Here is a 21,533-nt window from a genome sequence, read left to right as displayed (position 1 = left end):
CAATTTTGTAATTGTATTAATGAAAACACCCTCATAGTGGTAATTGTCAACATGTATTTTGATTGTAAGCAGTACTAGCATGTATCCCGAAAGTTACAGGCATTTTGATGCATGGGTAGTAACTTTATTCACGAGTAGCATTTTTAGTTAGCATGCTAAGCTAATACTCGTTAGCTAGTCGGGTGCTTTTTGACTTGCACTCAGCTCTAATGCTTCTCTATGAGATTGTGATTGTTCTAATTCTTTTTAACAGAACTGAATGTTGCAGTTGCTTTGCAGATTGTTAATGAAGACTGTGTGCTGTTTTCTTTGTACCAGGTAGGCGCTGTTAAGTATAAGTTTTAATTGATGCTGTTGTATAGGAAAAAAAAAAGATGAACAATGATGATTGTTTTATAATAGAAAAGCTGTTTTTATATGTTATTGTTGTTGTTGGTTAGGAAAAAGGAGAAAAATAAATAAATAATATTGCTACTATACGATCACAAGTTTGGTTTCAGCTAGAACTTTTAAAAGAAAGCTTTTGTTGATGTTGTGTTGTATAAATATATCTTAGTCATTTGTTAAGTGTTATGTTTGGAAAAGGAAAAAGGAAAAAAACTCCCAAGCTGGTGAACTGAATGTTGCAGTTGCTTTGCAGATTGTTAATGAAGACTGTGTGCTGTTTTCTTTGTACCAGTTGCCAGAATAAAGAGGGAGCCCAGAGTAAGGGCAAGTCCAGCGTTGCAGTGCCGTCCTTTCTACATGGGCATATCACACCAATTGCACAATAGACTCTCAGAACAGCAACAGCTACATATACATATACATATACATATACTGTGTATATTTATGCTGGCAGTATGGAAAATGATTATTTGGAAATGCCTAAAATGGAAATGATCATATACTGTGAGGTGAGGTGTGGACAGTGGTTGTGCTTTTGTAACATTGAGGCAAGGACAGTGATTAGTGTTTAGGGGACACATCATTGGTTTTTATTCAAAAACAACAGTTTCTCCACTGTGGCAGGTCGTAGGCGATTTCTTTTTTTTCCAAACTGTCTCTAACTCTCTCCAAACTGTCTGTAACTCTCACTAACCGCAACTCTCCATCAAACATCCACATTTTGAATGGGGTCTGAGGGGTTTATATCGCTGTCATAGCTTGCGGCAAAGTTCGAACCGCTTCCTGAACCAGACACGTGGTACAGCCGGACAGCAAGGCTTCGGACGTCATCATTTTCAGCTCCTCCCATAAATGAAGCAAGCCTCGATACGCGCTTCGCGGAAACGCCCCCTCCATTACTCTACACACGCTTCGAAGCCTCGATACAGAACGTCAAATCACTAATGCTAACGATTAGCAGCTAGATCTAATTCATTAGATTGTGTGGAAACCTCGTGGCACTTTTGTGGATTTATACCTGTACCGGGCTGTAATCACAGCAGATATAGACTGGTGGATCACACTATCTTTTGTTTATGTTTATTTCATTGTTACACTGTAAGAAATATTAGTGATTTGAGTTTAAAGACTACCCATAAGGCAGTGCGCCTATAAGAGTTGTGTGAGACTGCAAAAGTGTGTAACTTGTGCTATGTCCATGTATATATTTGCAGATGCAGTAAAGGCGAACTCACAAAGCCACACTGGTTTCAATTCATTTTAATCCAAGTGTGCAACAAAATTTGGTGGCAGCGGTGGGATCAGCGGTGCTACTGAGAAGCAGTGTGAGATTACAGAATCGTCACACACAGTATGGAGTTGGAGCAACTGCAAGACCAGCTAAGTGAGAGCTTGCTACAGTTAAGGTCAGACCAACTACAAGAAGTGTGTTTACAAGCTAAAATCTCAATATGTTGGCATTACTAAATTTGGCTCAATGCTTACATATATGTGTAAAAACAAAATGTAGGAGCTGTGATAACTGTGTCTGATAGAATGAAGAGTCGACTGATATATGAAATATTCCTTTATTGGGTGAGAAAATCAGACCATGTCATAACTGCTGTAAGTCACACAGAATAGATATCAGAGCCTTAAACAGGCTGACTTCTGCTAAATGGGTCAAACTGGGCAGAAAGTCTACAAACACATAACATCCTTATAGAATATGATGTAACACTATAGATCAACTTACCTCAGAATATATAAAGCATATAAACAGTTACAGCAATATGATGCAACAAACACAGCAGTGCTACTGATCCAAAATACTCAAAGCTTCATAGAACTGCAACTAGCAGTCCTATTCTAGCAGTGCTTCACAAACAGGGAACAGTCTGTCTATTCTCTCCATCTGTCAGCTGCTGCTGGCTCTTCCTCCTCCTCTTCCTCACACACTGCTGAGTTTGTCCTGGTGGATCATCAGGGCTGCAAAGCCTCACAGATGATGTGCAGCAGTGGGTCCCTCAGTCTGTCCTCACTCTGGACACTTGCAGTCGTCACACATGGAAATCAAATGTGTGATAAGCTGCAGGATTCAGACACAAGTGTAACTTATAAACACATGTTCATACTTTTATTCCACAATCAGAGAGAAAGAAACAGAGAGAGAGTGCAGGACAGACAGACAGGTGACAGTCTCAGGTGTACACACTGCTACAAACAGGAGGATTTAGTGTTTGTGTCATTACGAGTGCTAAACAAGAAGAGTTCCAGATGGTGCAGTGGACACATGTGTGACTCCTGTGATAAAAGCATCTTTCTTTCAGCTTAACGAGTGAACCGTCAGCTCGTTCAAACACACGTTAAAGTCCGTTTGGCTCGACACCACCGAACAGAGGCAGCAATATAACACAGCTCACATTAACAGTGCAGTGAATCCTGCTTGTGCCGTGATGTTCAGGACTGCAAACCGAGCAGCATCACTGACTTTCAGCTTGTTGTGTTTGTGGATATATGACTGACTTTAATTATCCACAAAATCATCACATTCTCTGTCAGATGAAGGTCGACTATTGAACGGCGTATATTTAAAGGCTTTAAAATCAAGTAAACACTGAAAGTACAAACATCGCTAATGTCACATAACTTTGCCGACATGTGGCCAACAGTAATGTTTTAATGTTCTTCATTATTAAACATTTGCACATAAATAAGTGACATAATATTAAGTACTTACTCTTAAAGTTTACTCTTTGTGTCTTACAAACCTGTTACAAACCTCATATTTTATTTAGCATTATTAACTCAGTTCTTAATCTGCCTACCGCCACTCCCCATGTACTGTAGCATCGAGAGCAGCATGTGAAAACATTTTAAATTCTTCATTCTTCATTCATTCTTCATTGGGGCGATCGTGGCTCAAGAGTTGGGAGTTCGCTTGTAATCGGAAGGTTGTTCCATCTCGTTTACTGAAAGATGTTTTTGACACTGTTGGTATGTGTTTGCTTTCTATTATCAGTGACAGTCTTCAGGCTGGGTGTGTCCCTGGTGACATTAAACATGCTGTGGTGGAACCTAGTCTTAAAAAGTAGAACTTGGATCCAACAGTTTTATCCAACTACAGACCAATTTTTATTGTCTTTTCTTTCTAAAGTCCTGGAGAAAGTTTTCCTTCTTCAGCTCCAGACCTTTTCTACATAACATGCAGAAACGTGTGTGTGCTTCACAGGGAGACTTGGTCGTTTGTAACCATAGCAACATCTCATTAGATCCACCTTAGTTACTATTGAAAATCAAAGAGTCAGAGGACATTATTATCTATGATGAGTGTTACAGGACAGAGTCAGAGGTCAGGACTATAAAATACTCAGTTGTGCTTCAGTTACCATCTGTGTGACTGTTGCTGCTTATTTTCCTCTCAGACCTGCAGGTGGAGGTGAAGGTGGAGGAAGGCTCAGACTCCATCATACTGCCCTGCAAAACAACACCTGACCTGCCTGAGGACACCACAGTGGAGTGGACTTACTCTGACCTGGAGCAGATAGTGTGTATCCAAACAGAAGTGACCACCTTAATCACCAGGATGGTTTTTACAGAAACCGAACAAAGATGAACAAAGACCTGCTGAGAACTGGAGACCTCAGTCTGACCCTGAAATACCCCACAGAGAGAGACAGTGGAGGATACATCTGCACCATCTACAGGGACAAAGACATCCTGAGACAGAAAGTAGTGCTGCAGGTCAAAGGTCAGACATGTAGAAAAACACCAGGTGTCAGTGCAGGAGATTGAGGTCAGTGTTCAGCAGTCATGTTGATATTGTTTTATGTTTCTCCACAGAACCATTTCCATCCTGGGCCAAAGCTCTCCTGGTTCTCCTGGTTCTTCTGGTTCTTCTTGTGGTTTCTGGAGGTCTATTACTTCATTTCCGGCACTATTTCATGTCAGGTGAGTGTCTCCTCCTACACTACCCATAATGCCGATGGTTAGCGGGTGTCCTCTGTTGGCTCCTCGACTGTGGCTCACACAAACTTGTTCCAGAAGCTGAAAGAGTTGAGAGTTACAAACAGCTGATACAGAGAGCTGAAGAGAAACTTCCAGGTTTGTTCCAGAAGTCAGAAAACCTCCTTCAGACTCAGTCATTGATCAGTGAAACAGCTCCACAACATGACTTTACTAAACAGTGTGTGTGCTTCACTGCATTGATCTGACACAGAGGGCAGCAGAAGTTAAAAAAAATTACATGGAGAAACCTTTGGAATGCAAGCATGCTGATCCACACAGGTATGCACACAGGTGTACACATGGGTATTCACAGACGTGGACTACAGCTTTCTTGGCTGCTGCCTCAAAGCACACTGTGCGCTGTTTATCTTGCGTGCTGCACAATATCGTTTATTATTTAGTAACTATTGATATCTATGGCTAGCTAGTTTATTGTGATGGTGCTGTTTTTTTATTATGTTGCTCTTTGTTGTTTGCTTTCTCTTCTGTTTTTTTTTCTCCATACAGGTGACCCAAGAGTTTTTTTTTTTTGTTTTTCTATCTTCCCCCCCTTCTCATCGTCTCTTCTCCCCTTTGGTTTTCTTTCTCTCCCTCTCTTTCTTTCATTCTTTCTCCCTGTCCTATCCCACAGTTATGTCTGTCCCGTTTGTAGCAACTGAAAATAAAATAAATTCATAATTATAATAAAGGTCAATCAAATGGACCAATATGGCAAGGCCATGATGATCCACTGGGTAAAATAAATCCCCTTGGCATCTTTCTTGGCCTCAAGACAACAATTCTGATGGCTAAAGATCCAAACGGGACATAAAAAGAAAAAGAAAAAAAAAAGAAGAAGTTAAAAACAAAAACCCCAATACAGTTCAACACAATTATGTAAATAATATACAATAATTTTACATTACATTGTATAGAACCAAGTATTGTTCTAGCATTTTATTGTTTTCTAATATTTTTAAATATATTATGTCAGCAGAAATAGTCCCAACACAGAACTCGATGTAAATCCCTGCCTAATATTTATTTGTCAAGGAAATTCCTCATTTACATGAACAAAATGGAATCAATTAGATAGATTTGATTCAAACCACTGCAGTGAATTTCCTTTTATAAGTATGGTGTGTTTTAGTTTTTGTAGTAAAATGTTGTGGTCTACACTGAGCTCAAACCAGAAATAAGTCCTCTGTAACAGGTCATGAGGAGAACATTAGTAACCTTCACTACAGCTCATGTTGTGCTTTGTTGTCCTCTCAGTCCCCTGGGTGGAGGTGGATTCAGGGGTGGAGTCTGTCCAGCTGATCTGCAAAACCACAGTTTGCCTGCCTAAAGATGCTAAAGTGGAGTGGAAGGATGCAAACAACAGGAAGGTCCACATGTATGAGAACGGCTCTGACCAGCCTGAAGAACAGGACGATAAATACAAGAACCGAACAAAGATGAAGAGAAACTTACTGGAACCTGGAGACCTCAGTCTGACCCTGAAACAGCCCACAGATGGAGACAACTCCACCTACACCTGCACCGTGTACAACAGGGAGGGAAACATCATGATGGAGAAACAAGTGGATCTGAAAGTCAGAGGTCAGTGCTGTAGATACAGGTCAAAGGTCAGAGGTCAGACTCATGATGGTGGTTCAGTCTCAGTGGCTCCATCCAATAATGTCACAGTGTTAGCATGTCTGATGTTTGTGGCTGTTTTGGTTTTTATTTGATTTCCTCCCAAATGTAAAAGCTTCAGCAGATGAACTGTAGGAGCAAAGTTCATGTGTGAGACTTCATCTGAAAGGTAACATCTTCTAGTTTCTGAACATGTGTTTGTTTAGCATGTGGCTGAAACACAGGCTAAGCTAAGTCAGCTCAAATCTCAGTAACAACCTTCTTTGGTCCTCATCTATAATCAGTCATATCTGAGTCACAATAACTAGAAGATGATTTCTAGCAGAAGTGTGAACATCTCCACATCCTTTCTCCATGTTATCATCCAAAGCTGTGTGAAGTTTCAGAGCTCTGCAGCTAACAGAGACTTTCAGTTTGCTGCTCTCTTCCTCTGACAGCTCCATTCTTAGGGAGCGTTAGTTCTCTGTTTCACTTTATTCCACTTATTCAGTCTGATGTTCTCTGATCTGTTTCTCTTGTTTAGTGTCTTAAAGGCTGCCAGTGCCTCTCTTTGCTGTAACCAACCTTTCTCTTTATTTCTGAGCTTTTTAAGGACTTTAACTGATGCATCAACCTTTGAAAATGGAAAGAAATCAGTCAGATTCATGGCTGCATCACAGTGTCACATGTAGTTCTCCACATCAGCTGGATTATATCTATAGCAGCAAACAGCTGATGCACAAATCTTTGTCTGTGTTAATAAAGTTGGATCAGTTCAAACAGTTTGTTGCTCTGCACTTGAAAGCAGCAGTTTTTCTAATGCACCACCTTCATGTTTCCTTCATATTTGAATCCCCCTGTAGATGCTGACAGGTAACCATGTCACACAGAGCTCAAGCCTTTGAATCCAGCTGTGACTGTTGATTTTCTATTGAATGGACTTTTTCAAATCCAGCTGTAGGCCTGTGTTTGTGAGCTCATTAACAGCTGTTTGTTTAGAGAGACGTGGTCCTCACAGGACAGCCACTACAAACATATGATTTTATAGAATATGATGCATTACTGCAGATTCAGTGTGACAGAAACATGAGAACGGCTCTGACCAGCCTGAAGAACAGCACCAGCGTTACAGAGACCGAACGAAGATGAATGAAGACCTGCTGAAAACTGGAGACCTCAGTCTGACCCTGAAACAGCCCACAGATGGAGACAACTCCACCTATACCTGGGCCCTATTTCAGGAAGCCGGTTTAGAAAACTCAGAGTGAAAAACGATACTCAGGGTTGAGTAACCCCGAACTGTCCAACTTGGAATATTCGGTTTCAGAAAGGCTGATAACAATTAGTTCAATCAACGCGGAGTTGCTTTAACCCCAAGTTAAGCGCGCGCACGAGGATACATAAAGCCCTGATTAGTGGAGCACAGATTAAGCGAGTCACCATGGAGACGGAGGGAAAGAAGGCGCGGTCAATGTATTTTACAGCGCTTGAGGCCGAAATTCTGATGGCAGCATATGCCGATAACATGCAAATTTTGCAGAAAAAAAGTAACACAGCCTCAGCTGCAAAAGAAAGGGAGCATGCATGGCAAAACAAAGCCGACAGAGTCAATGCGTGAGTGTTAATTTAAACATTGATCTAGGGATTTCCACCCATTTAACACGTTATTTTATTATATTTTATCCAGATAGGTGTACGTTTGCATGGGATTAATGAAGACGCCGTCAATTTTAGAAACTCCCACCATGCTGTCAGAGAAGAGCTGATGTTGATGCTTTTAAAGCATTCATGTCGTTGGATGTTTGAGCTGATAAATGGTAGGTCTGAGATCTCTAGATTATTGCAGAGTGCTTGTTCTACATCTAGCCAAGGTTCATCTAAGAGGGTGTGTTTTAGCCATCCTGAGATAAACTGAAGCCTGTTGGCTAAGAAGTAGTGCTGAAAGTTAGGCAGTTCTAGTCCTCCTTTATCCTTGGTCTTTTGTAGTGTTTTTAAGCTTATACGTGGGGGTTTATTTTTCCAAAGGAATTTGGACATACATGAATCTAGAGATCTGAACCAATCTTGTGGCGGTTTAGTTGGGATCATTGAGAATAAATAATTTATTTTTGGTAAGATCATCATTTTTATAGCGGCAACCCTTCCCATGAGTGATATGGGTAGACATTTCCATCTAGCCAGATCATCTTCTACCTTCTTTAAAAGTTCAACATTATGCACTCCACACTGTATATAAATGCCACTTGTTTTGCACATTTTCAACTCTGTATATTTTATATATTTTATTATTATTATTATTATTATTATTATTTTATTTTATTTTTTTACTATTTAATTTGTAAAAATGTGTATACACACACACACACACACACACACACACACGTAGGAAAATATTTAGTATACACATCCAGAAATGCATACACTATTATATATTGTACATATATTTATTAGTTTCAGGTTGGCCATTCTTGTATTTTGCTCATTTGTGTTGTTGTGTTTGCACATCTCTGTTGCTTGTGGGGCTCGCACACAAGAATTTCACTCGCATGTGCTGTGCCAGTGTGCCTGCACATGTGATGTGACAATAAAAAAGTGATTTGATTTGATTTGAAGTGGGATATGGTTTAATTTAGTTAGATCTGCAAGCTTAGGAGAAACATTAATACCTAAATATTTTATATTTCCCGATTGCAGTGGTGTAGAAGAGGAATTATGGAAGGAGCAATTAATCGGTAGGACTGTAGATTTTGACCAGTTAATTGAGTAATCTGATATTCTTGCAAAAGAGTTTATCAATTCAATCACCCCAGAGATATTGGTTTGTGAATTTTGGAGAAAGAGTAACACATCATCCGCATAAAGGCTGATTTTATGTTCCACGTTCTTGCATTTTATGCCCTTAATTACTGAATTCTGTCTAATTGCTGCTGCTAGTGGTTCAATAAAAATTGCAAACAGTGAAGGGGAGAGTGGGCATCCCTGCCTGGTGCCCCTCAGGAGACAGAAGCTGGAGGATGTCTGGTCATTTGTTCTAACACAAGCTGTTGGGGAATTATATAATATTTTTAACCAGTTTATGAAAGAGGATCCAAAACCAAATTTGTGTAAAGTTGCAAATAGAAATTTCCAGTTAACTCTGTCAAATGCGTCTAAAGAGAATATTGTAGTTTCTAGGTTTTTACTGTATGAGTAGTCTATCAAATTAAGTAATCTACGTGTATTTGTTGATGAGTGCCTACCTTTTATGAAACCAGTTTGGTCAGGATGAATTAAGAGGGGGGTTATTTTCTCCAGTCTCTTTGAGAGAGCTTTGCAGATTATTTTAAGGTCTACATTTATAAGGGATATTGGACGATAGCTTGAGGGATATACAGGGTCTTTGCCTGGTTTTAGCAGGAGATTAATGTTTGCAGAATTCATATTTGATGGAAGTCTGCCCTTTTCTTTAATTTCCAACAACGTTCTGTAGAAAACTGGTGCTAGAATCGACCAGAATTCTTTGTAGAATTCTGCAGGAAAGCCGTCTGGACCTGGAGCCTTATTATTGGGCATACTTATCAGGGCTTCCTGGAGTTCACCTGGTGTCAGTGGTGAATCCAGTGCCATTGCTTGAGTGTCCAATAATTTTGGAAGAGTTATGTTGTCCAAAAACTGATCAATTTCTTTTTTAGATGGGTTTATTTGTGGTGAATACAATATATATATATAGCCAACAGAAAAAAAGCGGAGGCCCGAAAAACAGGTGGGGGTCCTCCACCACCACCACTCACAGAGCCTGGCCACTTGGCTTCCACATTTGTGATAATGTTGGCAGCATCACATATGATCTTCACAGTGCAGAGAACACAAATTAGCATCCATTACTATAATGAAATAATTTGTTAGTTTGAAATGCTACAGGGAACTATGTACCTGTACATTAATGCTGTGGAAAGACTTCCTGTTCACATAGTCTCCTTCATTTACTGAAGGAGCAATGATTGGAATGTGAGTGCCATCTGTACAGCCAATCACGCCTGGGAACCGTGAAAATAAATGTAAAATTTAAGTAGTAGTTCAAGTATCACCACATCATGAATTAAGTTTTGTTCATCCTGATACCTGCAATTTTGTGGAATTTTGTGGAATGTCCGCGATGTGTCACATGAGCAATATTAGGCCTGAGGATGTTATTCAAATAAATTATAGATTGTGCTGAAAAACGGTGACGTTCACACAGAAAATCATCAGGAAATGATAAAATGTCCAAACGCGCTCTAATCACTCTCTCCCGGCGGAGAGCTCTGCGGAGAATTTGGGCTTCAACATCTACTGGCTCTTCAAGGCAGGGGCACGCCATGTCTGACACTTCCTACAGTCAGGTTTCCGACACAGAGGCGGAGAACGTCAGGGTTAGTTGAAGTAAACCTGCTAGGGGGCAGGTTAGCTTCACGGAGTGTGTCGTCATAGTGACTCACTCAGAATTAATCTAAACTCGCTTTGTGAAACCGAAAACCCAGAGTTTTCGTTCACTCAGGGTGTACTTACTCAGAGTTTGCACTAAACCGGCTTCCTGAAATAGGGCCCTGGACCATGGTGCACTTCATCTACTCACCTGCACAAACAGTCAGTGCAGACAGCAGCAGCACACACACACCTGCAACAGGAGGTCAGAGGTCACTGAAAGTCAGAGGTCAATGAAGGTCATAGGATATTAAAGGTGAGAGGTCACTGAAAGAGAGTGGACATTATGACCAGAAGGCAGTAATAGGCCTGGGAGAGCATCTTCTATGTTACCATGTTCACCCTTCACCCTGCTATGATGGCACTTGTTTAGCCATTTGTCACATAGACTCTGGATGTTATATTTCAAAGCTGCACACTGGTTATCTGTGTAGGTCACAGTGAGGTGTTGTGAGAAAGTTGGTGACACCCAGTTGGTGGGGAGGTCCTGGTGGTGAAGTCTTCTGTTCTCCTGTGTCAAGGGTGCAGACAACAGCTGTTGAAACACCTTCTCTTTTAACGTCTATTCAACTAATTGCTGTGCTATTCATCTTTAGTACCTGCCCCCCCCCCCCCTCTCTTGTGCTCATAAGAATAGAAATGAATAAAAAGTTGTTGATTACTTCTACTCATGTGACAAAGTGCAGGAAGACCACGCCCGGGTGCATATTTTTGGTAATAGCCCGTCACCAGTAGTAACCATCTATTACCTATGACGAGCCACCTGGGAAGGCGAGACAAACTTTGGAGCAGACACAAGACACTTTGTCGAGAGACACTTCTGCATCGATGACGGGCTGATTTCAGTTCCCACAGAGGCTGCAGCCATCGATCGGCTTAAGCACACATGTGCAGCCGAGTCCAACCTCAAACTCCACAAAATTGCCTCAAATAGTTTCTTAGTCATGCAAGCCTACACCCGGTGTGGAGTTCTCTCCGTATGTAATAGTATCTTCAACCTCTTGTATAGTCCGAGTGGAAAACAGTTAAAGAAAAAAAACATAAACATGTTTAATCAATACCTTTCATAACTTGAAATGCAAATAGAAATTATACATTTTTAAAAATGATGCAAACAACAAAGTAAAATGTTGCTATTTACTTTGGTGGCATCCGTCATTTTTTACAGTGTTGTATGTTGGTACCTCAGGTCCCACATCTCCAGATTCACTAACAGCTTCTTCCACCTGGGCCATTCGGACATTTAACAAACACCATGTCCAATCTGTTCTAACTCTGCTGTGATCCCAACAACCTACATGTAAAGGTCGCCCAAACTAATAAAATTGTCAGGGATTATAGTGGAGAGAGAAAACAGGCGGCTCCCACCCTCTTATCTGAACATCAGTTTTGAGTGGCTATACAGTATATCTGCAGAGATACGGGCAGTACAGGTGCAGCAGTTAGGTATTAAGAAATAAAAAAGAAAAGAAAAACATAAAATGAATTCATATTCAATTTCCACATTTACTAAAAGCAAACAATGTAATGATATTAAAGAAACTCCCTGATGGATGACATGAGCAATGAATAGCTTCACTGATTTTATTAGGTTCTATTTGAGTCTCAATCTGCTGCTGTTTGAAGCTCATCACCAGAAAAACAACAAAACATACAAACTCTGAGGGAAATGACCAAAACAGTCTCCAGTCTTTTGTTAGACTCTGTGTTTATAGTGGAAAATTTGCTCTTATTAAAGGAAGTGAAGGCTACATAATAGGCAGATAAGACAAACGTGTGGTGAGTGCAACTAGCAGCTGTGGTTTCCTGAATGAACGTCGATGTTCGAAGAAACGAGGTTACTACACCGGGGGACCCCATCCTTGGGGTGGACCCATTTTTGTTTTAGCGTGTTTTGGGGTTTAAAAGCCACAGAGACGCGGTGCTTAGGAAAAATGCATTTCAGCTGTGCTGATGCTCCTGACACGTATAAGACTGGGGAAACCTGCATTCAGCTGGACCTGAAAAACACTATGTCCAGATAAACACAATCAACTTTTGGAGAAAAGTAAAAGATTCTTCATCAGACTAACAACTAAAAACATGACACTTACCTTAACAGTATGGGCTACATCAAATATATTCAAGACCGACAACAACACTTCTCACTGCTGCTAATTTTAACAAAACTAAACAAAAAGTAGAAAAAGGCAATTCACCAAGTCTTGAAAAGTAAAACTGAAAAATAGAAACACAGAATAAAGTAAAATATCCATCCAGATCTTTACCACCAACAACATAAAATCTATCTTAATTAAATGGCCAAATTCTCCAATAAATTAGCAATAATAAAGTAAGAAAAAATAAGACATTCAATTTATGGACGCTCAAATTAACAGAGCGACATTAAACGCACCTCATTGCCTGCCGTAGCGTTCTTCGCAGCTGCACTTCACCTCAAAGGTCGGTTAATACATCGGATTGAACTTAACCAAAGTCCAATTAAAGGAAAATAAATGTTTCTAACAAATACAATGAAGAAGATTAAAATAATTCACTGTCAGTTACTGTCGCTGTGAGTTTGACGAGGTCAGCTGCTTCATTTGGTTCTGCCTAAAGTTCTCTCAGTGATCCAGTGTTTATATGATAAGATACGTGTTTAATGCAGAGAGTTGGAATTACAAGTTGGTAAGAAGCTTTTTAACAAAGGTTTGATTTAAGCTTTAAGTTCAAAGGTGAAAGAAATTTCACGTTTGATGAAGGAAGATCAAGGCTAACAAGGACATAGGTCAAAGGTCAAAATAAGGTAAGGTGAGAAAATATAATAGATATATATAATCAATCAATAAGGTGAAAATATCAGATAAAAGGGTTTTTTTGGTTATAAGGAATAAAGAGGTCAAAGGTCAAAACAAGAGTACTGTTAAATTAAAATTAAAGGGTCAAAGGTCAGATTAAACAGGTTACACAGAAAGGATCGGCAAAACTTAAACAAGGATAAAGAAATAATACATTAAACAAGGAAATAAATTAAAAGTCTGAGTTAATGAGAAATTAAACGTTTAAATCAGGTGTCGCGAAATCAGTTTTACCCCGGTTCTTTTTATTCCTCGAGCATCCAGAGATGGCACCGGACTCAGTAGTCATTTTCACAAAATCTTTATTCATCTTTATTCATCTTTAAGCATGCACTTCTAGAAGGGAAGATGAGGCCGGTGTCCCTCTGCAAAAATCTTCACTCCTTTGTTCGTTACAGTCAGCTTTATAGAAGCGACCCCATCATAAAACCAGCAGGGGAAGAAGGTGACCTAGCGTCACTGCTTCCCAGTTGGAGACAATTTCCCACTCCCACTTCCACACTTTATTTTCTTTGTTTTCATCATTTTCTTTTCTCTCTTTTTTTTTCACCCCACATTAACCTGTTAACTCACTCCTTCAACCTCATTTCCTTTCAGCCCAACAGCTCTCATACAGTCAGCAATCAAATTCTCCATTCATCCTTGAGTACTTGATCACTTTAAATGTCACTGTTAATTTTATCAATTTATTTATCATTAGTCTAACACTGATCCACTCTTTAATTTGCTTTATTTACTTTAGTTCATTTTCTCATATTTGATCACTACAATTTCTTAATTATTAACTCTTATTATTTCACAGAAAATCAACTAATCTACTTTGTCTCCCTCTTTATGATCAAGGAATTCACACACACTCACAGGCTGGTCACTTGCCCCCACCTTTTCTTTCTCACTCACACACACGCACACTTTACTCTTCGTTCGTCCCACCTGTGAACCCGCCCCCTCGAGGCTGGCTCACACACACTTCATGCTTCTCGCAGTCCCATTCAAACTTTCTGCGAGACACTTCTGCTGATTCAGGACAACGCCCCAAGCGGCACACCGCTCGTGCACCTCACGAATTGTTCAAAACTTGCGCCACGGACTTGATACTGCGGTTTCTCTTCCCCGAAAAAATATAAAACCAAATTAAACCCCCCAATTGACTTCACAGCTTGCAACAATTCGCGACACGGCCTCCTGCCGCGATTTCTGCACACCACAAACACACACTTTTAGACACGAATTCTTTTATTACTTTAATTGACTCCCGTACTTCAGACGAGACGCCGACTCTAACGGCGCTTTCACACACACTACACCGTCCTCCTTCTGCATCAGGCACTGGTTCAACTCAGCTCGGAATCTAACTGGCGAAAGCAACCAATCCTGCTTTTATGCATACTTCAGACTGTGACAGGGACCTCTCCCCGACTTAGTTATTTAAGGAGCCACAAATCCCCAGGTCACCACCCTGGATCTCCTGCCTTCAGGTCCTAGCCCCGCGTCCGAGACTAGGTGGGGTAACCAAACCCGTGACACGCGCAGCCCGTAGCTGGCGACGAGGCCTCTCAGCCCCGCTTTCTAACTAATAATAACACACGTTTCCTGCTTTAACGCACGGGGACGGATCACACACCGCCACTTTTTTTCCTAATGACTAGGACGGATGAAACACCGATTCTATTAATCCGTAACAAACGTCTCCTGCTTTAACGCACCGAGATATCCTTACGGGGCGCTAAACATCAACTTGGAGTTCTTAAAAAAAAGTCTCTTGCTTTAGTCGCACTGAGGCGGTCACTAGCCGCCTTTTCTACTGAGTGAATTTACACTGGGATACGTTCAACTTAGCGAACAGATAATTTAGGCTTTAAACAATATGCACGGGCCCGGCCTCGGATAAAGCGGATGAAGATGGATGGATGGATGGACAATATGCACGGTTCGAAAATAAACAGGTCGTGCTTACCTTTTAATCATGTGAGCTAGCTCTCTGTTCGCCTCGTTTCACGATCTCAGCTCTGCCAATTCATCTCTGAGCCTCGAGCGAATCCCGGGTTTCGGCACCAAAACTGTTGAGAAATCAGTTTTACCCCGGTTCTTTTTATTCCTCGAGCATCCAGAGATGGCACCGGACTCAGTAGTCATTTTCACAAAACTTTATTCATCTTCATTTATCTTTACTCTTCTTCATTTAAGCATGCACTTCTAGAAGGGAAGATGAGGCCGGTGTCCCTCTGCAAAAATCTTCACCCCTTTGTTAGTTACAGCCAGCTTTATAGAAGTGACCCCATCATAAAACCCCCCTACGGTGTGCTGCAAACTCTGTCTGTGTGTATGTGCACGAGCACGTGAATGCCTACATGTGCACGTTCCCACGTGTCTATGTGAGTGCTCGTGAGTGAGTGTGTGCGCATACCTGTGTGTATGTGTGAGTGCACATGAGTGAGTGTGCGTGTGGATGTGTGTGCGTGACAGTTAAAACACTGTGGGTGTAGATGACTCCCTAGGGGTCATAAAACTCCCCCCACAGTTACAAATGTTAACACCCCCACCTTAAGACATCCTCTGGGGAATTTCCACTCAGTGGGGGAGAAGCCTTCTAAAATCTACTCCTAACTTCACAAGAGAGTGAGGCCTTTATTACTTTACAAACAGTGTCCCTACAATAATTCTACATTCTATGATAACATATTTCTAAACTCTAAAATAAGCTAAACATTCCTACACAGGTTAAGAGTTAAATTTTAAGCTTTTCTTAGTTAAACTAAATAAAATAATCAGAATAAACGATTGGAGGAAAAAAGCAAAGATGTTGTGATCAAATAGTTTGTACGGCAGAAAGAAAAACATGTTTCAGTAGATTGTATGTTGGAAACCACAGTAGACACAGTAGACTCAAATCATTGTTACTGAGGAATTCTGCCTTAAACAGTAAAGTGTTCTTTAACAGTGTGTGTGTGTGTCTGCAGCTGTTGTGTTGTTGCTGCATCGTTGCCTCAGGGGGAAAGTTGTGTGTGTGTTATGCAGACTAGCAGAGACTGCAGCTGTCAGCAGCCACACACACTTTCTATTCTTCAAATCAAATCACAGTGAAACATGTTCACTGACAGCTCAGCTTCAGCATCGTCTTCATGCTGTGACTGCAGCCGTTCAACTCTGTTTGTCTTTAACCCAAATCATCACAACATGCAAATATAATCATCAAAATGATGTGACTGGAAGGATGCAGCAGTCTGTGCTCCACCTTTCTCCTCCACACCTGCAGGTGGAGAACATGGATGCATGAATCTCTACAGAGTTCTTTGAATATTATCCGTCTCATCAGTTTTCAGTGAACAAAACTCCTCACAGAGCCAAAATAAGCAGTTTGTATCCAACATAACTCAGCTGGACTCTGATGCTCCGTATAACAGCCACACATGAGTCTGGATTCACTCAAAGCATTGAACAAACTTTATTGGAAATGAAGCTTTTGGACATTTGTTCTCTGATATTTGCTCTTCAGCTCGAGTCTCCATCAGTGGGAACATTTCCTGATTCAACTTTTCTTCTGTTCAAATCAAACTCCATGAGAATCAAAGTGTGAATCAGAGTCCTGATGATCAGATTCTATAGAAACATGGAGACTGTAGAGGATTTACACTCAATATGTTCATTTGTTCCCTTCAAGAAAAATCAATCATTCATCCAATTAAATCAGTCGTTGATCAGTTTGATTGACAGGACAGATGATCAGAGGTGCAGAGTTTTTACCTCCATCATTGCTACAGGGATTGAAGAATGGGTGGAGTTTGTGAGTGAAGGAGCAGCCAGTAAAGGAGTAGATCAGAGCTGCAGCACCTACATCATAAAAGGAGACCAGACCCTCCTCATAATCCACAAACACCCCCACCTTCTCAGGACCAGGATGAAGACAGAGGGGGACTGAATACTTAGCACAAGCTTTGTACTCATTTCCATTTCTCAGCATCACAGTCCAGAAACCATCCTGAGGTCTCAGTGTGATTTGTCCCTTCCTGTTGATCGACTCTGTGGCCACTCCTAAAGTCCACTCAGTCTTTCCTTTAACCTGAACCTCAAAGTAAAATCTGCCTGAAGAGAAACTCTGCTCTCCTAAAACAATAGCATAGTAAGAAAATCTCTCTGGGTTGTCTGGAAGATTCTTCCTCACATCACCACAGTACACTTGTTTTCCATCATCAGACAGGATGAGTTTAGGATGAGCTGTATCAGGATCCAGAGTCACATCCACCTCATGCTGCTGCACCCTCTGCAGCTCAGCCTCAAACAGCTTCTTCTTCATGGGTTTCCAGACTGTCTCCTCCAGCTGAGCCACAGCTCTCCCCACAGTCCCCTCATATGATGGTGGATGAACTCTGACCTCTGTCCAGTCCTTGCTGGGTGGAGCAGCTTTCAGGGAGGAGAAGCTTTGGAGGAGGTGGAGGTGGTCTTCAGAGCGTGAGAGCTGCTCCACCTCAGAGCTTCTCTCCATCAGCTCAGAGATTTCCTGTTCCAGATCTTTGATGAGACCTTCAGCCTGTTTCTCTGTAGCTTCCTGTTTGTCTTCGATCTCCTTCATGAGCTCCTTCAGGCGTCTCTCAACAGACTCCATCAGAGCCGTGAGGACCTGAACACCTTCTGCTTTCTGTCTGTCTGCAGCATCTTTACTCATCTTCACCGACTCTGTGATCTCCTGAATCTTCAGTCGTCTCTTCTGGATCATCTGCTGAATCTCAGCCTCTGTCTTCTCCAGCTCTGCCTTCTTTCCTTCATATTCTTCTCTCAGAGGAACAAACTCGTGGTTCTTGTGGTCTAAAACAGAGCAGAGCATGCAGACACATGTCTGGTCGGTCTTACAGAACAGCTCCAGGAGTTTATCGTGCTTCGTGCACATCCTGCCTTCCAGGTTCTCCACAGCATCAACCAGCTGATGTCTTTTCAGGCCTTTCAGTGTCAGATGAGGCTCCAGGTGAGTCTGACAGTAGGAGGTCTGACACACCAGGCAGGACTTCAGGGCCTTCAGTCTGGTTCCAGTGCAGACGTCACAGGGAACTTCTCCTGGTTTGGCAGCTTGTTGCTCTGAGCTGCTGCTGCTGGCTTTCTGCTGAGCTTCACGTCTGAACTGAGCAACCATCTCAGAGAACAAAGTGTTGATGTCTAGTTCAGGTCGTCTCTTGAACACTCTGTTACACATAGGACACTTCTTTCTGTCATTAGTGTCCCAGTGCTGACTGATGCAGGTTTTGCAGAAGTTGTGTCCACATGGTGTAGAGACTGGATCAGTGAACACATCCAGACAGATGGAGCACAGAAACTGATCTTCAGATCGCAGATTGCTGGCAGCAGACATGTCTGCACTCTGAGGGAGAAAGAAGAGAAACATTTGATTCAAAATTCACTTTAAATTTCATTTTTACAAAGAGAGAAACAAGCATCAGTAGTCTGAGGAGCTTGGAGAGAAAAGCGTCTGGACTTCTTTAAGTTTCTTTTCATCACAGAAGCTTCTTCACCTCATCCTCAACACGGACCAAGGAATGAATACTGCACTTTTGGAAGAACTCCCTCCCCTGCAGCATCTTATCGTCAAAGGGACGGAGGTGGAGAGGACAAACAGCCACAGATTCCTGGGACTGCAGGTTACATCAGACCTGAGCTGGACTCTCAACACTACAGCAACTGTGAAAAAAGCCCAGCAAAGGCTTTATTTCATTCGGCTGCTCAGGAAAGCTGGCATGAACCACCACCCTCTCACCCAGGCCTGCAGAGGACTGATAGACAGCATCCTCACCGCAGGCATCACTGTCTGGTATGGAAACACTACACAGACAGAGAGGAAGGCTCTGCAGAGTCAGAAAGTCTGCAGAGAGGATTATGGGAACAACACTTGCATCCATGGACCTGCACATACAAAGCTGCACATACAATCTCAGACACAACAGAGCGGACAGCAGCATCACACACAGAACACGATTCTTCAACAGCTTCTTCCCCACAACTGTCAGACTGACGGCAAACAAAAACACACTGAACACTTAAAATAACACAGCACTACTTAACCTCACTTTGAATGTATCATCGGTTCACTGACCATCGGGCAATACACTCACAACAGACTTGTGAAACAGATCTGTGGAACAAATGTGCAACACTGTGAGTGCGATAAGAGGTAGAGAACTACACACTCTGTACATTTTCTTCTTTTTCTTTGTATATAGAAAATAGTACGACTACCCTACTCCGGACTTCATTTCTATCCTCCTGCTTTTTCTGTCTTTATATTGTTAAAGTGTGATTTGACTTGGAAAGCTCTGCACAAGTATTCCACTGTGCATGGACTGTTGGTCCTGTGTGCAAATGTCAAAATAAAAATCTTGAACCTTCAGTTGTCAGAGTAACTGGTGGAGACCCAGCAACACACTCAGACACAAACTGGTTCATCTGAAACACAAACTGAACAACGTCGTGTCTGCTGTACAGTGCAGCGTCCAGATGAACAGGATCAACAGGATGAACATCTTTTTAACAGTCGTTACAAAGATGTGAAGTTGTTTGGCTGACACAGACAAACAGTATCCCACATTCTTGATTTTTAGCTCACAAACACGTCTTATAAGGACTTATTGATCCTGAAATGTTGGAGGTTTTAGCTCTTTAAACAGTAAAGTTACAGGAGGATACAGATAATTATCAGGAAAATGTCCTCGGTTTGTTAAAATGATCCCGTCCGATAACACACGAGAACAATAAATGTATCATTTTCTGTTGTAACCCACAAACTGAACGGTCACACTCATCTTTCATGTTGTCACTAAAACATCACTCCTTCCACGTCTAGTTGGTCGTGATGGAGGCGGAGTGCGTTGGGTCCGCTTTCCCTGCCCAGCCGATGTTCCTGACGCAGGGAAACAGATCCTGTTGGGGATCCCTACCTTGGCACAACACCTGCCATGGTCTTTGCACACTCACCACAGTAAATGCATCATGTTGTCAGCTTTACAGTATCATAGTCAGAGAAACTGGTCAGGCCGCTCTCTTCCAAATGTCTACACTTCACCCTTTTACTGTCAGTGGGCTCAGAGTCCATCTAATGTGTCTCATTATCTGATGCCGTCTGCAGACCAGTGTTAGACACTGAGAGGTTGATGGCTCCGTGTCAGAGCACCGGCCTTAACGAAAAAGTTATCAATCGTTCTTTTCATCTTTTCTCATTACCCACAGCTACATCCACTCCTATCACGCTGCTCACCTCTGCTGCGACGATTCAAACAGCCGGAAAGTAAATAATTTGGAGACGGTGCGTTTGTGTCACAGTGAACAGTGAAAACAGAGACTTTCTAAAACAATGATGCATGTTAGTCATGTGATGCAGGCATGTGACCAATTAAACAAAGATAGTGGAGAGCATTATACAGCTGCAGTTTTGACAGTCCTATTAAAGATGAATATCAGTCTGCACATGCTCCACAGAGCTTTTCTTCAAATTCTTTATTTCTCTCTCGCTTTTGCAACTTTGTACTTTTGTGTTACTCGCAGCAACAACTCCACCTCATTGTTAGTCCATTTTAAAACTCGGTGCTTTTCCTCCACCTTTTGCCGCGACGTTTCAAACAGCCGGAAAGTGAATAAGCGGCAGACAGAAATGAGACCGGTCGAATCGTCTTGCGTTTCACGCATGCGCAGGACTGGAACGTAAGCGTTTTCAGCCGTCTTAATGTGGACGCACAACTCTGTGAAAACGACTGAAAACACTAGTGTGGACACGGAGCGCTGTTTTCAAATCTATCCGGGCGAGTGTGGACGTAGCCTAAGTGGCACCATGGAGGAATGAGGTGGCGCTCTAGACCCTGATGAAGTGAACAGAGTGAAGATTTGTGTAGAAGCAGGAAGTGTGATCAGCTGCACTCACCACTGTTGCTGAGAGAAACCTGATGGACTCCAGTGAATCTTCTTTTAGAGACAAACAGGACTCGACTGCAGCTCTGCTGCTGCTCTCTCACACTTTCACTTCTGCAAAATGACGTTGAGCTTCTTGTTTTTCAGCTGTTGCTCCACCTCTTCCTGCCTCTCCCTTTACAGGAATCAGCCGGTCTGTACTCAGTGACTGTGTGCAGCGGGTGGGAGGAGTGAGGAGTGGTGTGTGGGTTCATACAGTAATGACGGCCTCAGGTGATCAGGAGAAACTCACCTGGATTTCCTTTTTCCACAGCAGACTGAGAGCTTCAGGTGGACCCTGAAGGAGGTCTCAGACACAGGTGGTAAAAGTACACACAGTGTGTACTGAAGTAGAAGTAC

General features: G+C 41.9%; 2 protein-coding genes across 4 annotated transcripts; one reads left to right on the top strand and one right to left on the bottom strand.

Annotated features, from left to right (window-relative positions):
* Positions 1 to 15: 15 nt before the first annotated feature.
* LOC146673056 (uncharacterized) lies at positions 16 to 21,475 on the top strand. Of its 3 annotated transcripts, none has more exons than XM_085401608.1 (6): positions 16 to 318; positions 1,602 to 1,771; positions 3,792 to 4,117; positions 4,210 to 4,317; positions 5,629 to 5,955; positions 21,318 to 21,475. In XM_085401608.1, exons 3-6 carry the CDS (start codon positions 3,979 to 3,981, stop codon positions 21,473 to 21,475), a joined length of 732 nt encoding a protein of 243 aa, XP_085257734.1. In that variant the 5' UTR covers positions 16 to 318; positions 1,602 to 1,771; positions 3,792 to 3,978. The 3 variants fall into 3 exon arrangements, with proteins under 3 accessions (XP_085257734.1, XP_085257731.1, XP_085257733.1); XM_085401605.1 differs by having other exon boundaries at positions 254 to 318; positions 1,602 to 1,793; XM_085401607.1 differs by lacking the exons at positions 16 to 318; positions 1,602 to 1,771 and having other exon boundaries at positions 1,984 to 4,117.
* Positions 16,672 to 21,354, bottom strand: LOC146673057 (E3 ubiquitin-protein ligase TRIM21-like). The gene is made up of 2 exons (XM_085401511.1): positions 21,148 to 21,354; positions 16,672 to 18,600 (listed from the first exon to the last, which is right to left on the bottom strand). Exon 2 carries the CDS (start codon positions 18,589 to 18,591, stop codon positions 16,933 to 16,935), a length of 1,659 nt encoding a protein of 552 aa, XP_085257637.1. The 5' UTR covers positions 18,592 to 18,600; positions 21,148 to 21,354; the 3' UTR covers positions 16,672 to 16,932.
* Positions 21,476 to 21,533: the final 58 nt, after the last annotated feature.

This window comes from Rhamphochromis longiceps, linkage group LG3 (assembly GCF_057381845.1).
Source record: "Rhamphochromis longiceps isolate RC_006_pf linkage group LG3, R_longiceps_female_GT1.1, whole genome shotgun sequence".
In the NCBI taxonomy this organism is placed as follows: Eukaryota; Metazoa; Chordata; class Actinopteri; order Cichliformes; family Cichlidae; genus Rhamphochromis; species Rhamphochromis longiceps.
Note: the sequence above shows the minus strand (reverse complement) of the source record. Positions and strands in the feature narration are given on the sequence as shown.